Genomic DNA, 13,444 nt, shown 5'->3' with positions numbered 1-13,444 from the left:
CTAATAATTATAAATAACAAATACCGAATTAAGTATGCAGCTCACATATTCTTAATTAGATATATGAATTTGACTGACTTTGAGGGTATAGGAAAGAATGGTTTCCTTAAATTTAGCTAGACCAAAGTTTGTAAATCTGAACAAACACTGAAGAATCACCTACATTTTTTCAATCCTGTCCTTGTAATTTCCATACATAGAAACGGGACTGGAGTTCCCGTCGTGGCGCGGTGGTTAACGAATCCGACTAGGAACCATGAGGTTTCGGCTTTGATCCCTGGCCTCGCTCAGTGAGTCAAGGATCCAGCGTTGCTGTGAACTGTGGTGTAGGTCACAGACTCGGCTCAGATCCCTCATTGCTGTGTCTCTGGCGTAGGCCAGTGGCTATGGCTCCGATTAGACCCCTAGCCTGGGAATCTCCATATGCTGCGGGAGCGGCCCTAGAAAAAGGCAAAAAGACAAAAAAAAAAAAAAAAAAAAAAGAGAAATGGGACTTGGCAATGTGCATAATGGCACAGGATCTACAAAGACTGACACCCCCTGGAAGTTGTGACTTCAAAAATCAATATCGGGATCACATGACTACATTCTGCTATTACTTGCAGAGAGGCTGACTGATTTATCCCAAATTACTTTGCTCCTCTTTGATATCTTTAACTATTTAATAAACTATATGTCCAAAAACTGGATTTCTGAAATCAGATGCCAAAATGCCAGAAACATCCACACTACTGTTGCATTGTTAGTAGCCATAATAAAGTGTATTTGGATTTTCTGATTTACAGATTTTAAATTTGAAGCATTTCAGCCTTGCAAGAAACCATTAAGATCCTCCAAGTTTAAATGTCTTCAGTGAAGGTCCATGTCACCCCTACAACCTACTCATAATCACCTGTGGTTTAAAGAGAAGAAACCAACCTGGGGTAAGGGAGGCAATTTCCCCCACCAGGGGTCCATGCTAACTTTGGAAGAAAGTGATCAAGTCTCTTCCTTCAGCTTCTACCTCTATCTCTACCCCATGAGGAATATCCCATCTAACCGGGATCATCCAAATGTCTGTTATTCCTTCTGATCCGTTTCCCCTTTCCCTCTTTCTAGATCCCTGTGCTGCAGAAGCAAGGGGGCCACTCCAGGGCCACAGCTTTCAGCTAGGAGATGCTCAGGGCAGACAGGCTTGCTATCGATAAGCCTGAATCATGATTGATGAAGGGAGTACTTTCTCCTTAGAATACTTAGCAACTTTCTACTCCAAACCCAGGCTCAGTCCAAAATTTGTCACCACAATGACTTTCTGGGCAGTGGTCTGCGGTACTATGGAGGGATGACACGAACCTCAGAGAAGAAAGGCTTTGGAAGAAGTCTCCATCAAATATAATAACCTTAAAAAGGAATAAAAATAGCTAAGTGCCTATATGTCTTAGTTCACGTCCCCTTCATTAAAACTTTAGCTCAATAAACAAAAAGGGCTATGTTTGCAGATTTAGGTAGTCTACTTCTTTTGCATGTTTTCACTAATTAAAATCTATCCAACCCGGTATTACCTCAAACCATAATTCTCTACCACATTTCACAATTTTACTTTGAATTGTGATGGGAATATTTTCCTCACCAAGATTCACAAATCCACAGTAAACACTGGCTGTGGACCGCATACATAAAACAGGATTTGAATCTATAAATAGAACTCTACATTTAAGTCACTCACATGTAAAATTTAGACCAAGGAACATAAGTGTCTATTAAAAATACAAGATTTTAAATAACTGAAGTTTAGAATCTTGTCAAGTCCTATATGACAGGGAGCAAAATCAAAGAATGGGCACAAATACTTCCAGAGAGGGAAGAGAGGCTTATGACACGAAATGAGTTTCCATGCCAGGACATGGTTATATCGAAGACATGACATCCACAAGAGACATACAGAATGGGAAAGGAAACAGTGTACAGAAAATAAGAATAAAACTTGCAAAGACAGAAATAAGAGAACAAAGCTTTCATTATACCCTACACAGAGTTTTAGGAAATTGACACCAAATACTTTTCAAATTAAGACACGTTTTCCCAACCATAAGCATAAATGAGGATTTAGCTTTGATACTTGCCTTGTGAATTGGATGAAATTAAGCCAGGGGGCCAGATGTTTTCCATCCGTGTTTTAGATCACGAGAAACACAAAATCATTAGAAAGCATCCATGTGACTGAATGGTTTAACCTTGTGTTAAAACATCAGGTGACATCTTGATACTGCCTTAGACCTCAGAAAACTTTAGTCTGTTTTTGAGGTTAGGATTTTTGGTAAGTAATGAAAAAAAATTAAATAGTTTTGCTATAAAACAAACTCCTCCTTTTACAATGGGCAGACTGAATCTTCATAATGCTGAAGCAACTTTTGGAGAAATGAAAGCTGCAGATTTTTTGTATACAGATGGCCAATGGTGTGAAAGCAATACACATTCAGGAGAACCCTAACTTCAAATCTGGATCTTTTCCTGGGCTAGTGATATGTCATACGATCCTCCTGTGATGCTGGGCAGTGGCAGCGAGCCACAGCTCCCAGTCAGCCACGCAACACCAGGGTAAACAACCAAAACTCTTAGAATCATCCTGGACTTAAACAACTATTCTGTTTTTTCACTTTCAGTATAGCAATAATAAATTGCAGGAGATAGTCAACACTTATTACAAAATGGACTTTGTGTTAGATGATTTTGCCCAACTGTAGGCTAATATAAGTCCTTTAAGCACAGTTAAGGTTGGCTAGGCTAAGCTAGGATGAGGTGTATTAAATGTACTTTCAACTTATGGATATTTTCAACTCACAATGAGTTTATTGCGAGGTAAACTCATCACAAGTCAAAGAAGATCTGTATCCAGGTAGGAACTTGATTTAATTCCCCTGAATTGAATTTTGGTATTAGGTAGACACCAAAATATATTAGTTAATAAAGTTTATTTTGTGTTGTGCAGAAACTACTGCAGTTCACATGCATGGATTGAATTACGAATGAAGTGTCAAATATCCCACTGGGAATTATGCTTCAGCCTAATCTCTAAAGACATGGAAGGAAAAATATATAAAGCCTAGAAAGGGAAGTCATCAAAATGTCAGCATGAAAATGAATACTATATCAATCACCACGTGTAAATTTTCAATTGCAATAAACTGTAACAGTAAAACAACTGTGAAAGTATCAAAAAAAGTTATGATGGTCCACAGCCATTGGATTACATCTTTGCTGAACACCATTACTTATTTGTTATAGGAAGGAATATTATGTAAGTTATTTTACAGTGTTTATATTAATCTGTAACATTGCAGATTCTTTAAAAACAATCAAGGGAGAAGCAATTGACACAAAGATCTTTTTGTGAAAATCTGTCGAGTCTGAACACCACCAGAGAAAAATTTGCTGCTTACATATATTGAATGCCACATTAATTAAGTGACCACTATAGTGGCCCAAAAGTGAAACTTGTTCTTTTGGTGTATTAATATGTCTTATTACTAACCTACATCTTTCTGTCTAGATGTTTTCCTTATTTTGTCCTAGTTTATCAAGACTATGTTGGCACATGCCTTCTTTTCAAAGCTGCCCTCAGTCTCATGTGCCTTAAAAGTTCCCCTCTGTCCTGCAAACCAGAAGAAGGTAATGACATTGAAAGGAACAAGTAGTATGACTTGTTTTGAGTGGCTCTCCATTTGGGACATTAGCAAAGCAAAGCTTTAAGTTTGAATCTGATTCCACAACTATTTCCCAGGGAAACAGGCAAAGTGTTAATTTACCACAACGCATCATTATTTGTGGTCAGCTAACGCGTGAATAAATAAATAAAAGTGGTTTGTGACTTCAGAGGCCTAAACAACTTAGAAATTTGCAGGAGTGTGAAGGCGTAGCTACTGCTATAGTAAGTAATATTCTGTGAAAGTCTATCGGCAGAACCAAGACAAATGGGAAATACTGAAGACGCTGCTCTAAACTGATTACTTAAAACCCAACAGTATTAGGATAGAAATGGCGTGCAAATTGGGGTTAAAAGTTGCCTTTGCTACAAATACGGTTTCAAATAGATTTCTGCAAGAAGTATGTTCATCAAGGTTAATTTTTAATTGGTATGTGCTGTTTGGCTGACTTAAGGCAAAATAAGTTAAAACAATATACACAATATGGTTATAAGATTAAAACTGTAACTGAAGTTAGAAAGGACTTAACACAAGTGTGAATAATACTGTTTATCTCTTTTAACATAATTTACTTTCTTTCATTACCAGATTCCACATTCGTGGTCAGCTAAAGGTAAATTTGCACAATTTTCCCTAGAGGAAAGCAGAAAACTGTGAGGTGTTGTTAATAAGTTCAGAAACATACAATTCCAAATTACCTAAATTACTGGTAACTCAATTTTTCCATGTTTCTAAGTTTTTGGTCAAGTGGTTCATTTATCAATTGTGTTAAGTTTAATATAATCATTTAACACTAATTTCAGAATTTTCTAAAATATGACACTTTATATTTGCATGCTACTAAAACATGCTTAAAAATGTAAAATGTCTATTGACATTTGAGGCCATCATTTAACTTATTTTCTTCAATTGGTTTTTAAAACTCATGAATTGGGTGCTGAGGTCTTTAAGTAAGGCCTGAATCCAATTGGTGGATTAAACTTTCTTTTTTGATGTTGACAAAATTCCAAATAAAAAATAAATTTTAGTTTACATCTAATAGTAATTTTGCTTCCGAACTTCCTTTAATTTGAATTTCATTACATTTCTGCTAAATGTGCTTAATTTATATCACTTAATCTCTTGCATACTGATTTATTTTAGAGTAAATTTTTAAAGTCCTAAATGGATAGTACTATAGTAGGTGGCAATTTCATGAAGGAAATAAACCATGCAGCAGTTCAAATAAAGCTTCTATAATCTAATACATTTTTGCATTGTCAAACTTATATTTCTGAGCATTTAGTAGCTTATTTTTCAGTATAAACATGAAATGCTTTCCTACTTTTGGATAATAATATTACTTAATTGTGACTTCCTGGCTTCTACTCGGAAAATGGCATAACATTTTTTTTTACTTAAAGTAATTGGAACAGATTTGCAGTGACAATAAAGAATATCTTTCAGCTGTAGCAAGTTAGTCTAAACTTAAAAATTTTTTAGGTTCAATTAAGTGAAGACATAGTTATTTTATCATCAAATGACTTTGTTTTGCTTTTTACAAGTTATATACTGTATTTTTAGCTAAATTCCATATATCTTATCTTTAACAACCACAAAGTTACAGGAAAACTATCTCCAGCACCTGATCTGCTTAACTACATTTTACCTATTTTTTTCTCCTAACAACAAAGTTAAAGTTATAAGGAAACTTTATCTTCAACACTTCATCTGTTTGGAGACTAAAGGATCCTAGCTGTCAGTAATAGCTAGTAGACTCACTTCAGGCTGTTTTTCTTTTTCTACCAAAGGGCATTCTCTTTCACAAGAGGGACTCTTTTCAAATTTTCTGAGTCCAGAGCCTTTGGTCTTCTCACTAACAAGAACTCCTCTTTCCCCATCATCAGCCAAAAAACTTTTACTGGCTCTGAAGTCCATCCCAGGGCATGATTCGGATGTACGAGTTTCTGTAACTTCATAGAAATGATTCTCAAGAATCCTGATGTAGATTAAGATTACACATGTAGATGTATATTAATTTACTCTGTAGTAACTTTCTTATGACTCTTGCTTGTAAAACTGCTACACCCTTGAAAATTTAGCTAGCCCAAACTGCCCTTCCTAAAGATTCACATTCTAATTTGTCATTAAATAGTTCCAAAATCTCTAATGAGAGTAACTGGCTATTACTCTCCTAGGCATATTACCACAACGATTTTAACAGTTACTACCTTGTCCCCAAGTTAGAGAGTAAAAATGCGGTTTCTTAGCAGTATAGAAGTAACTTTCATCTCAATTATGTTGCTGGCTGAGTTTTACTTAATACAGTAAATCTTAAGCACAACGCTCCTGGCTTTTAAGAATTTACTCTTCAGTTGACTTCAGACAAAAGGCAAGGTAACAGCAGTGTGTAAACTGTGAAATCCTATCAGTTTATATACACTTCTACTACTGTGAAAAGATTATTCAGGTCCATTGAAATTTCCCATTAATGATGCCAGCCGGCCTAACACAGTGACAAAATTTAGAACATTTTGTTTTTTTGCCAATTTTAGATCAGAGGATTAAGCTTTGAGTTTCAGGTTTAAAAACCCAAATATTAGAAAACATAAGGGAGCCAGCTGAGTTGAAAAACCACTCATAAGCTTCACATTGAAAACTTTTTTAGGGATAGGTGAGAAACCTAGATTTGAGTATTCCTGGCTCCTCCCTGAGAAAATCTTAGTCTACTGCAGTGATTGAAAACAAATCTCCAGATACAAGATGGAACTACACTTCCAGGCCTAGCCAGAAATCTCCAAGTGGCTATTGTGAAACAAGACTGTTAAGATTTCCACAGCAAAACGGTTAAGAAGAAAACAAGCAAGACAGGGTTGTGTATCATGACGGGGCTGAAATACAGGAGTGAAGCTGCTTTCTCAGGCAACTCTCTTTGCAAGTTTCCCTGTAACTCTCCAAAGTCTCATCTGTGAATAGATCCTTGAGTCACTAGCATCTCTCCAGACAGCATCATATCCGGCTGCCAGGAGGAAGCGCAGCTCGCCTGTGACCTCTGAAAGGACCAACAAATGGAAAGCCACAGACAACTCGCCAGATAAAAGGATGGCGTACTGCATGTGCAGCAGGTATTAACTTTTAAGAGAAACACCACAGTCTCCGGTCAGGTCCTAAGACCGCGTGAGAAATTCAAGTTGTGATTAGAAAATCTTGCCCTAACCTCTTTTCCACAAAACTGACCTTGCCTTCCCACTTTCTGCATCTTTGCACCCAACACACTTGCCCAGACCTTCCAAACCAAAGAAACCTCCGACATAGGCAGCCTCACAGGAGCCTTCAAATTCCCGGTGAAACCTGACCGCTTTGTAAAGCCTCCCGTAAGAAGAAAAGATCAAATGAGACCGGCTCAGCGGGGGTCTTCCCGAGGGGACCCCGGAGTTAACGTATTTATTTTCACGCTGAAACTGCTGATTGCTTTACAGAGACATTTCATGCTGTAGCTCTGCATGGAGGACAAAAGTACCATTTTAATTAATGTTATAATTATTATAATTATTCTTTAAGAAAGCTATTAAATAACCTGTACAAAGCCCGGCCCAGTCCTAGCAAAAAACCCGAGCATTATTTCAAATCTCTCAAGGTCCTTCCGCTTTGATTCAGCGGAGCTCCCTATATACAAAGGTCAGCCCAGGGTGGTCCCCTCAAACTGCAGGTCTCCCAGACGGTGGGAATGGTTCAGAGCCTGGAACCACTCTTTCCTGATGCAGAGCTCTCAATCCTACCTCCCCTGCTCTTCCTGGGCACAGGGTCCCTGTCCGCAGGCCGGACCAGAGAAGCTAGAGGCCTGGCATCGCTTTGGGAGGAGGGCAAGCAGGCAGAAGCAAAGGCCTCTCTTGGGTCTCTCCTGCCGGCAGGTCCCTGGAACCTCCCGGAAGAGGTGCTGAGTAAGGAGTCCGAAGTGGGAGAGGCCTTGAGCCACCCCCAGGTGGGCTTACAGGTCCCGCGGGTCTTCACGCTTGACTCCGGCCTCAGCAACTTTGAGCTTCTTATTCTGGTGCGTCTTGACATGCTTGGCAAGGTGGTCGCTGCGCATGAAGCGCTTGCCGCACTCCGGACACGCGAAGCGCTTCTCACCGGTGTGAGTCCGCAGGTGCCGCTGTAGCTCGTCTGAGCGAGTGAAGCTCTTGCCGCAAAAGAGCCAATTGCACACGAAGGGCCTCTCGCCCGTGTGCCAGCGCAGGTGCGCCTTCAGGTGCGACGTTTTGCCGTACACCTTGCCACAGCCTGGCACGTGGCACACGTGCTGTTTCTTCTTGCCCGGCTCTGCCTCGGGGGCGCCGCCCGCCGCTTGGCAGTTGGGGCAGCGGCAGCGGCGGCACCTCCTGGCCGTGGCCGCCAGGGGGGCCTTGGTTTGCAGCAGCGCAGCGATCTGGCTCTGGTACTGCGCGAAGTCCGAAGGGCCCAATACCAGGCCCCGCTGCAGGGCTGCGGCAGCGGCGGCGGCAGCTGCGGCCGAGGCGGGGAAGCGCGGCGCGTGGGGGCCCCCAGCACAGGGGCCGGAGAGGCTGCCCCCTGGAACCCCCGAGGTTCCCGGACCGGTGCCTGCCTGCGGGATACTCCACCACGGGAGGTCGTCGGGGGCCGGGTTGGGGGACAGCTGACGGCACGTGGGGGGCGGGGGCGGCGGGGGCGGGGGTAGCAAGTTGGAGTAGCCGGGTGGTAGCGCGGCCTGGGCTGCATAGGGCACGTAGGCTGGCGCGCAGCTGGCTGGCAGCGCCGCCATACTCGAGGGCAGCATCTTCACCGGTGAGAACTCGTAGGGGTACGAGGGGTCAGCAGGGGGTGTTAGCGGCAGCTCGTGCGCCGCCCCGAAGGAAGGCTGCAGGTGCGTTTTCTGCGGCGTCAGCCCCAGGCTGGGGTGCGGGGGCGGCAGCGCGCCAGGCGAGTGAGCGGGCATATCCGTGGTCCACGGGTGAAAAAGCCTGGAGGGCGAGCCCAGCGCGGGGTCGTAGGACACCTGCAGGAATTCTGGGGGTGCCGTGGCGCCTGGCTGGCCGATGCGGCTACAGGTGGCGGCTAGCAGCGCCAGGGGCGAGTGCTTGCCCAGGTCTGGGGAGGCGCTGGGGGTGCGATCCTGCATAGGCGGCGGCGGGGGAGGGCGGATAAGAGACAAAGGGTTAGCGTTCCCAGCCCGGTCTCCGGCCGTCCCGCTACCCCCACGCCAGCTATTGTACTGATGCCCCTCCCCCGCCCTGGCCGTCCCTCCCCCGCTACCAGATCCCTTGCACTCACCCACTAGTCCCTGGAAACTTTTGATACCTGCGCTACCTGAACGCGGAGCGCGCGAGCGCTTCCTGTTAAACTACTTGGTGCAAAGAGACGCCATCCAGCCTCAGAGAAAGGCAGGCAGAGTGGGAGGGGAGAGGGATCCCGGCTCCGCGGGCAGAAAGTGTGTCTGGAAACACCCACAGCCCGGCTGCCCATCCGCCTTCCCTCCCATCTTTTAAGCCCTCATTTACACGCTACTCTCGAGTTCCTCCTGCGCCCGCCCCAGGAGGGCCCGGCGGGGTGAACTGGGGCTGGTTCTCAGCCAGACGCGCACCTCCGAACAACCCCCGGATACGCACTTCCCTCCCCCAAAGGCCACACTCTTGACACCAAGATTAGGTGTGAAGTTGGTGTGAACACCCCAGGTATGACTCCAGAGGCATCCACCCAGCGGGATTCCCTTTGAAATTCAGGGTGCAGAGTACCAAGAAAGATCCAGACACGACTCTTCCCACCTTTCCCTCGCCCCCTTCGAGCCCAGCCCTGACCTGGAGGAAGGCCTGCAGCGAGTCATTCCGGAGGACGGCCACGGCGGCCATGGCTACGGCTTGCGGGCCGTTGGCTGTGGAGCAGGGCGCTGCCGAGGCATGGAGACCCGAAGGCGAGGACCAAGGGCTGCCTAATGTCCCTCCCCGGCGCCTGTTTTGCGCGCCGGGGCCCTCCCCGCTTGCACCCCTCGCCGCACCCCGCTCGCTCGCCCCGCGCGCGGTCTGAGCGCTTCAGGATCACCTCCAAGAATTTGATAAGGACTTTGCTGGGCCGCCAGCCAGTCAGAGGGAAGATTTATGGCTTTGAAGTTTGCCGCTACCCAATCATCAAAGAATAGCGGCTCTTTCAGAAGCGAAAGCAAATCCTTTGAATCCACAAAGCTCCTATGGTGTGTTTGTTGGTCTGGATAAAAGAACTGATTATTAGGGGGGATGGGAAGGGAGGAGATAAAGGCGGGACAATTAATGAAGTAATCACTATGTGGGAAATGTATATACACAAATAATTGGATTTTCCTGATCAAAGGGGGCCTTACCGCCTGGAGACCCGCGCTTGGGTTGCTTGAGACACTCGATACCCCTCCCCCCCCCTCCCTTGCAATTAAAGATTTGCGCCCAGGCAGCGCCCAAAGTGACAAAGTGTCTTTGTTATCTCCAGGGAAATCTGCCCTCAGCTTCCAGGCGCGGGACTTTGAGACGAAGACCAGGGTAATTCTCCCCTCCCCCCATACTTACACACCCAGACAGCACACGCACCGGCCCGAGCACACCAAGGACCCGAGGGAATTCCCGGGGCTGGGCGTGGGACGTCCCGCGCTCCGCCCACCGCGTTCCCCCCTCTTCCAGCCCCTGCCCGGCCTTCTCAGAGTGGCGGGCAGCTCCGTGACCTGGGGCGGAGCCGGGCGGCCGCCCAGGGTGGCGGTGGGTGGTGCGCACGCTCCCAGGCCGCCAGCCTGATGAGCAACTGGGGCTCCCTTGCGATGTTCCTGCTGGCTGGCGACTTGAAAGTTTTCTCCGGCCACAACAACTTTTTGCAAATAGTGAGCCTGGGAAAAAACACCCGGGCCGCACTTACCCCAAAGCTAAGCTTGGCAGGACACTCAGAGCCATACGAGAGAAAAATGTTTGCTATCTTGCTCTCCTTTCTCTGGGCAGGCAGGTGATAGCTATTAGGCCCGACTGAAACCCCCAGCGATGCTAGAATTCCCCAGCCCTAGCCCAAGCCCTGCCAGGCGAGCGCGCGCTCCTGCAAGCCGCACACACCTGCAGGGAGCTACCCGAAAGAAGTAAGGCGCGGTGGAGGACCCTGTAGCTGTTGTAGGGCAAACCACAAATAGTACGAGGATGGCTCTCTAACCAGAAAGAAAAGTCAATAAAAACTGTTGTCCCCGTCACCTTTGTAAAGGAAAGAAATTTCTTCAGGCGCGGGGCATTCTTTGCCCGGGTCAGGAAAACACTCTCCGGGTGTGTTTTCCCTAAACCCTCGCGTCTCGCTATGCCTGGCCAAGAACGGACAGCTGGTCACCTGCCTCTTCCGGTCCAGGGCGCAAGGCGCGCCCTGCAGGGGCAGTGCGGACACCCAGATATCCTCACCCAAGAGAACCGGAGGGGGAGGAGGGAGAGGCGGGTGGGGGCGCCTCGGGGTCTTCACGGAACTGCAGGGCATTAGGGACTGGGAATGGCGGTAGAGGCCTCACACCCGCCGTCCACGTGACCGCTCAGCAGAGCGGGCCACCTGGGCTTTGGCCGAGCCCGGTCTACGTGTGCCTCTGGGTACATGGCCTCCTTTCTCACAGGCCGCCCGCCTTGCGTGGATCCTCAGAGGCGTCTCGCGCCCCTCCTTCCTGTGCATCATCCTCCGGGGGGAACCACACCGCGGCAATTCTCCGTGCTGGGCCCGCGGTTAGGCCAACATTAGCAGGCTTCTGATTCAGAGTCTGAGTTGTATGTTGGTGCTTTCTGCACTCCCATTAGGGGTTGGGACCCTACGCCACCAGACCTGCATTTCCCCACGCCCAGGGCCCGCCAGCAAAATAGAAACGTCTTGCTGAAGAGGAATGGGCCGCATGCAGCCCCAATACCATGAGCTCTTCGCGAGCCCCATCCTTGCACGCCCCTCCTCTCTCCAAGGTGTCACCCAGGAGCGGTGAGCAGTGACAACCAGCTTGGCCGACGAGGTCTGCCTCTTGAAGAGAAGGTCCGGATGCTCTGGGTGCCAGAAAAGGGAGGGGCCTTAGTGTTTTGCTCCGAGGCCGGGCAGACCTACACCTTTCCGCACGGCGTGCAGAAATCGATTCTCGGCAAAGCCTGGGGCAGGAAGGAACCCTTTTCCGCATGCAAGTTAGAGGCTAGGGAGTGCTACAGCGCAAACACGCGAAGGTACCTGTCGGCCCAGTCCAAGCGGGTATGGTCCCTTAGTGGGACCTCTCAGGCTCTGTCTGAGCTCTTCGACCTCCGGCTAACGGTGGTTGGGCGGGGTGCGGGCCGGGCTGGGCCAAACAGGCTATAAGGCATTCTCATTTGTGGAATCTGTTCATTAATTTAACAAAAACGCAAGAGAAGCCAGTTCATGTTTCCAGTTGTTATAGAACTCTTTCTCCAAGATGCCCCATTAACCAATAAACCACCATCAATGGCCAGCAGGGAGGAAGAGAATACTGGCTTGGTGTTAAGAGCTCCAACTCTGAAAATCTAAACGCAGATTTCTCTTTGCCACTTTCTAGTTGGTGACCTTGGCCAGCAAGTTACTCACCCGCATTGTGCCTTAGTTTCCCAACTTGTAAAATGCGGGTTTTAGCAGTGTTCACCGCGTAGTGCTTGTAGGCTTAAAAGTGGTAATATAATCAAAGTCTACAGGACAGTGTGAGCTCACAATAGGCCCTCCCTTGACTTAAGTCCTGGGTCTGGGCCTCATCTCCATTTGCGAAAACCAGCCAGGATTTCAGCCTTCCCAGGCGTGAGCTGAAGTTTGGAGAGAGACTTTTACAAAGTGCTGTTTAGTCTCTCTCCCTTTGCACTCGGGGCTCCTGAAGAACTTATTCTTAATGAAATAATGTTCCGAGCGTCCATTAAAAATGCAATGCTGGGAGATCAAAGTACAATATTTATTTTAGAAATTTGTTGCAATCACCAAGAGATACAGGTATCAAGGCCAAATGTCAGTTCCGTTACACAAAGCCCCGCGCCCGGGAAGAGCGTGTGGCTGCTCTGCCATAATGTAAAGAGACATCAAAGACCGAGCGCGCTGCAAAAGTGCGCAGCCGGGAGGAGGGAGTGAGCCCGGGAGGGCCTGGCGAGCCCCAGACGGCGCGGGGGCTGTGGGGGCGGGGGTCAGTTCAAAGAGGTATCCGCTGGGGCGGGAGTTCACAGGAGGGAAGGTTTAATGGGCTTTCTTTTGTTGGTGGGTGTGTTTGTGCGCGGAGGACCCAGGAACTCCTCTGTGGTCCTTCAGCCCGAGGGTGGAGGCGGGGGGCGGGGGTGGGAAGCGGCGAATTGGGAGCAAACTTTAACCGCGGCGGGGGGCGGGGAGGTTGAATACCAGCCTCCTGGCGGTGGTTGGCGCAGCGGAGCCGCTCTCATTGCGGCTCTCCAAGCAGCACGGTTCCAAGGCTGCGAAGTTTGCCTCGCGGTTTTTTTGTTTTTTGGGTTTTTTTTTCCCGTGGGCGGGCAGGCGGTGAGCGCTGACCGAGTGCCACCCGCGAAGAGAGGTGGGTAGATGCACCTGCACAGGCACTCGTATGATGGACCGACCTGCTGTGCCTGCTGTGTGTGCTCCGGAATCCGCTCCAGGAAGGAGTGTTTACTGAGAGCTCCGGGGTTGCTACTTCGCGCCCGAGCCTGGTACCTCGCCTCAGGCATTTTCTTGCAGCAACTGGGGACCCACACCTTTGAGATAAGTCCAACCAGTCCCCCACCTTCAGTGGGTTAAAAAAAAAAAATCTATACATGATTTAGGTCATTCTAACAAAT

At 47.6% G+C, this 13,444-nt stretch overlaps 2 protein-coding genes and 1 long non-coding RNA gene across 7 annotated transcripts in view; 1 reads left to right on the top strand and 2 right to left on the bottom strand.

The window, feature by feature from the left end:
* The window catches only part of LOC106506278 (uncharacterized), a 144,957-nt gene that overhangs the window by 77,113 nt on the left and 54,400 nt on the right, over positions 1-13,444 (top strand). The window lies entirely within an intron of this gene.
* The window catches only part of ERICH2 (glutamate rich 2), an 89,486-nt gene that overhangs the window by 60,485 nt on the left and 15,557 nt on the right, over positions 1-13,444 (bottom strand). The gene's annotated exons all lie outside the window — the stretch shown is intronic.
* SP5 (Sp5 transcription factor) lies at positions 2,935-10,266 on the bottom strand. 4 transcript variants are annotated; one of them, XM_021075438.2, is made up of 3 exons: positions 10,211-10,266; positions 9,476-9,891; positions 2,935-8,793 (listed from the first exon to the last, which is right to left on the bottom strand). In XM_021075438.2, the coding sequence occupies exons 2-3, from the start codon at positions 9,524-9,526 to the stop codon at positions 7,651-7,653; spliced, it is 1,194 nt and encodes a 397-aa protein (XP_020931097.1). In that variant the 5' UTR covers positions 9,527-9,891; positions 10,211-10,266; the 3' UTR covers positions 2,935-7,650. The 4 variants fall into 4 exon arrangements, with proteins under 4 accessions (XP_020931097.1, XP_084855586.1, XP_084855587.1 ...); XM_084999460.1 differs by having other exon boundaries at positions 9,476-9,878; XM_084999461.1 differs by having other exon boundaries at positions 9,476-9,878; positions 10,215-10,266.

This window comes from Sus scrofa, chromosome 15, assembly GCF_054392235.1.
Source record: "Sus scrofa isolate SSC_HxYL_T2T_F1_AM1 chromosome 15, Sscrofa_HxYL_maternal_Yorkshire_Landrace_v2.0, whole genome shotgun sequence".
NCBI classification, from domain to species: domain Eukaryota; kingdom Metazoa; phylum Chordata; class Mammalia; order Artiodactyla; family Suidae; genus Sus; species Sus scrofa.
This window is presented reverse-complemented; position numbering and strand designations above follow the sequence as displayed.

Coding starts and splice junctions, on each gene's coding strand:
- SP5 (XM_021075438.2), bottom strand. CDS start 9,526: ATGGCCGCCGTGGCCGTCCTCCGGAATGACTCGCTGCAGGCCTTCCTC. Junction 8,794..9,475: donor CGCTGCAGGCCTTCCTCCAG/GTCAGGGCTGGG, acceptor CCGCCTATGCAG/GATCGCACCCCCAGCGCCTC.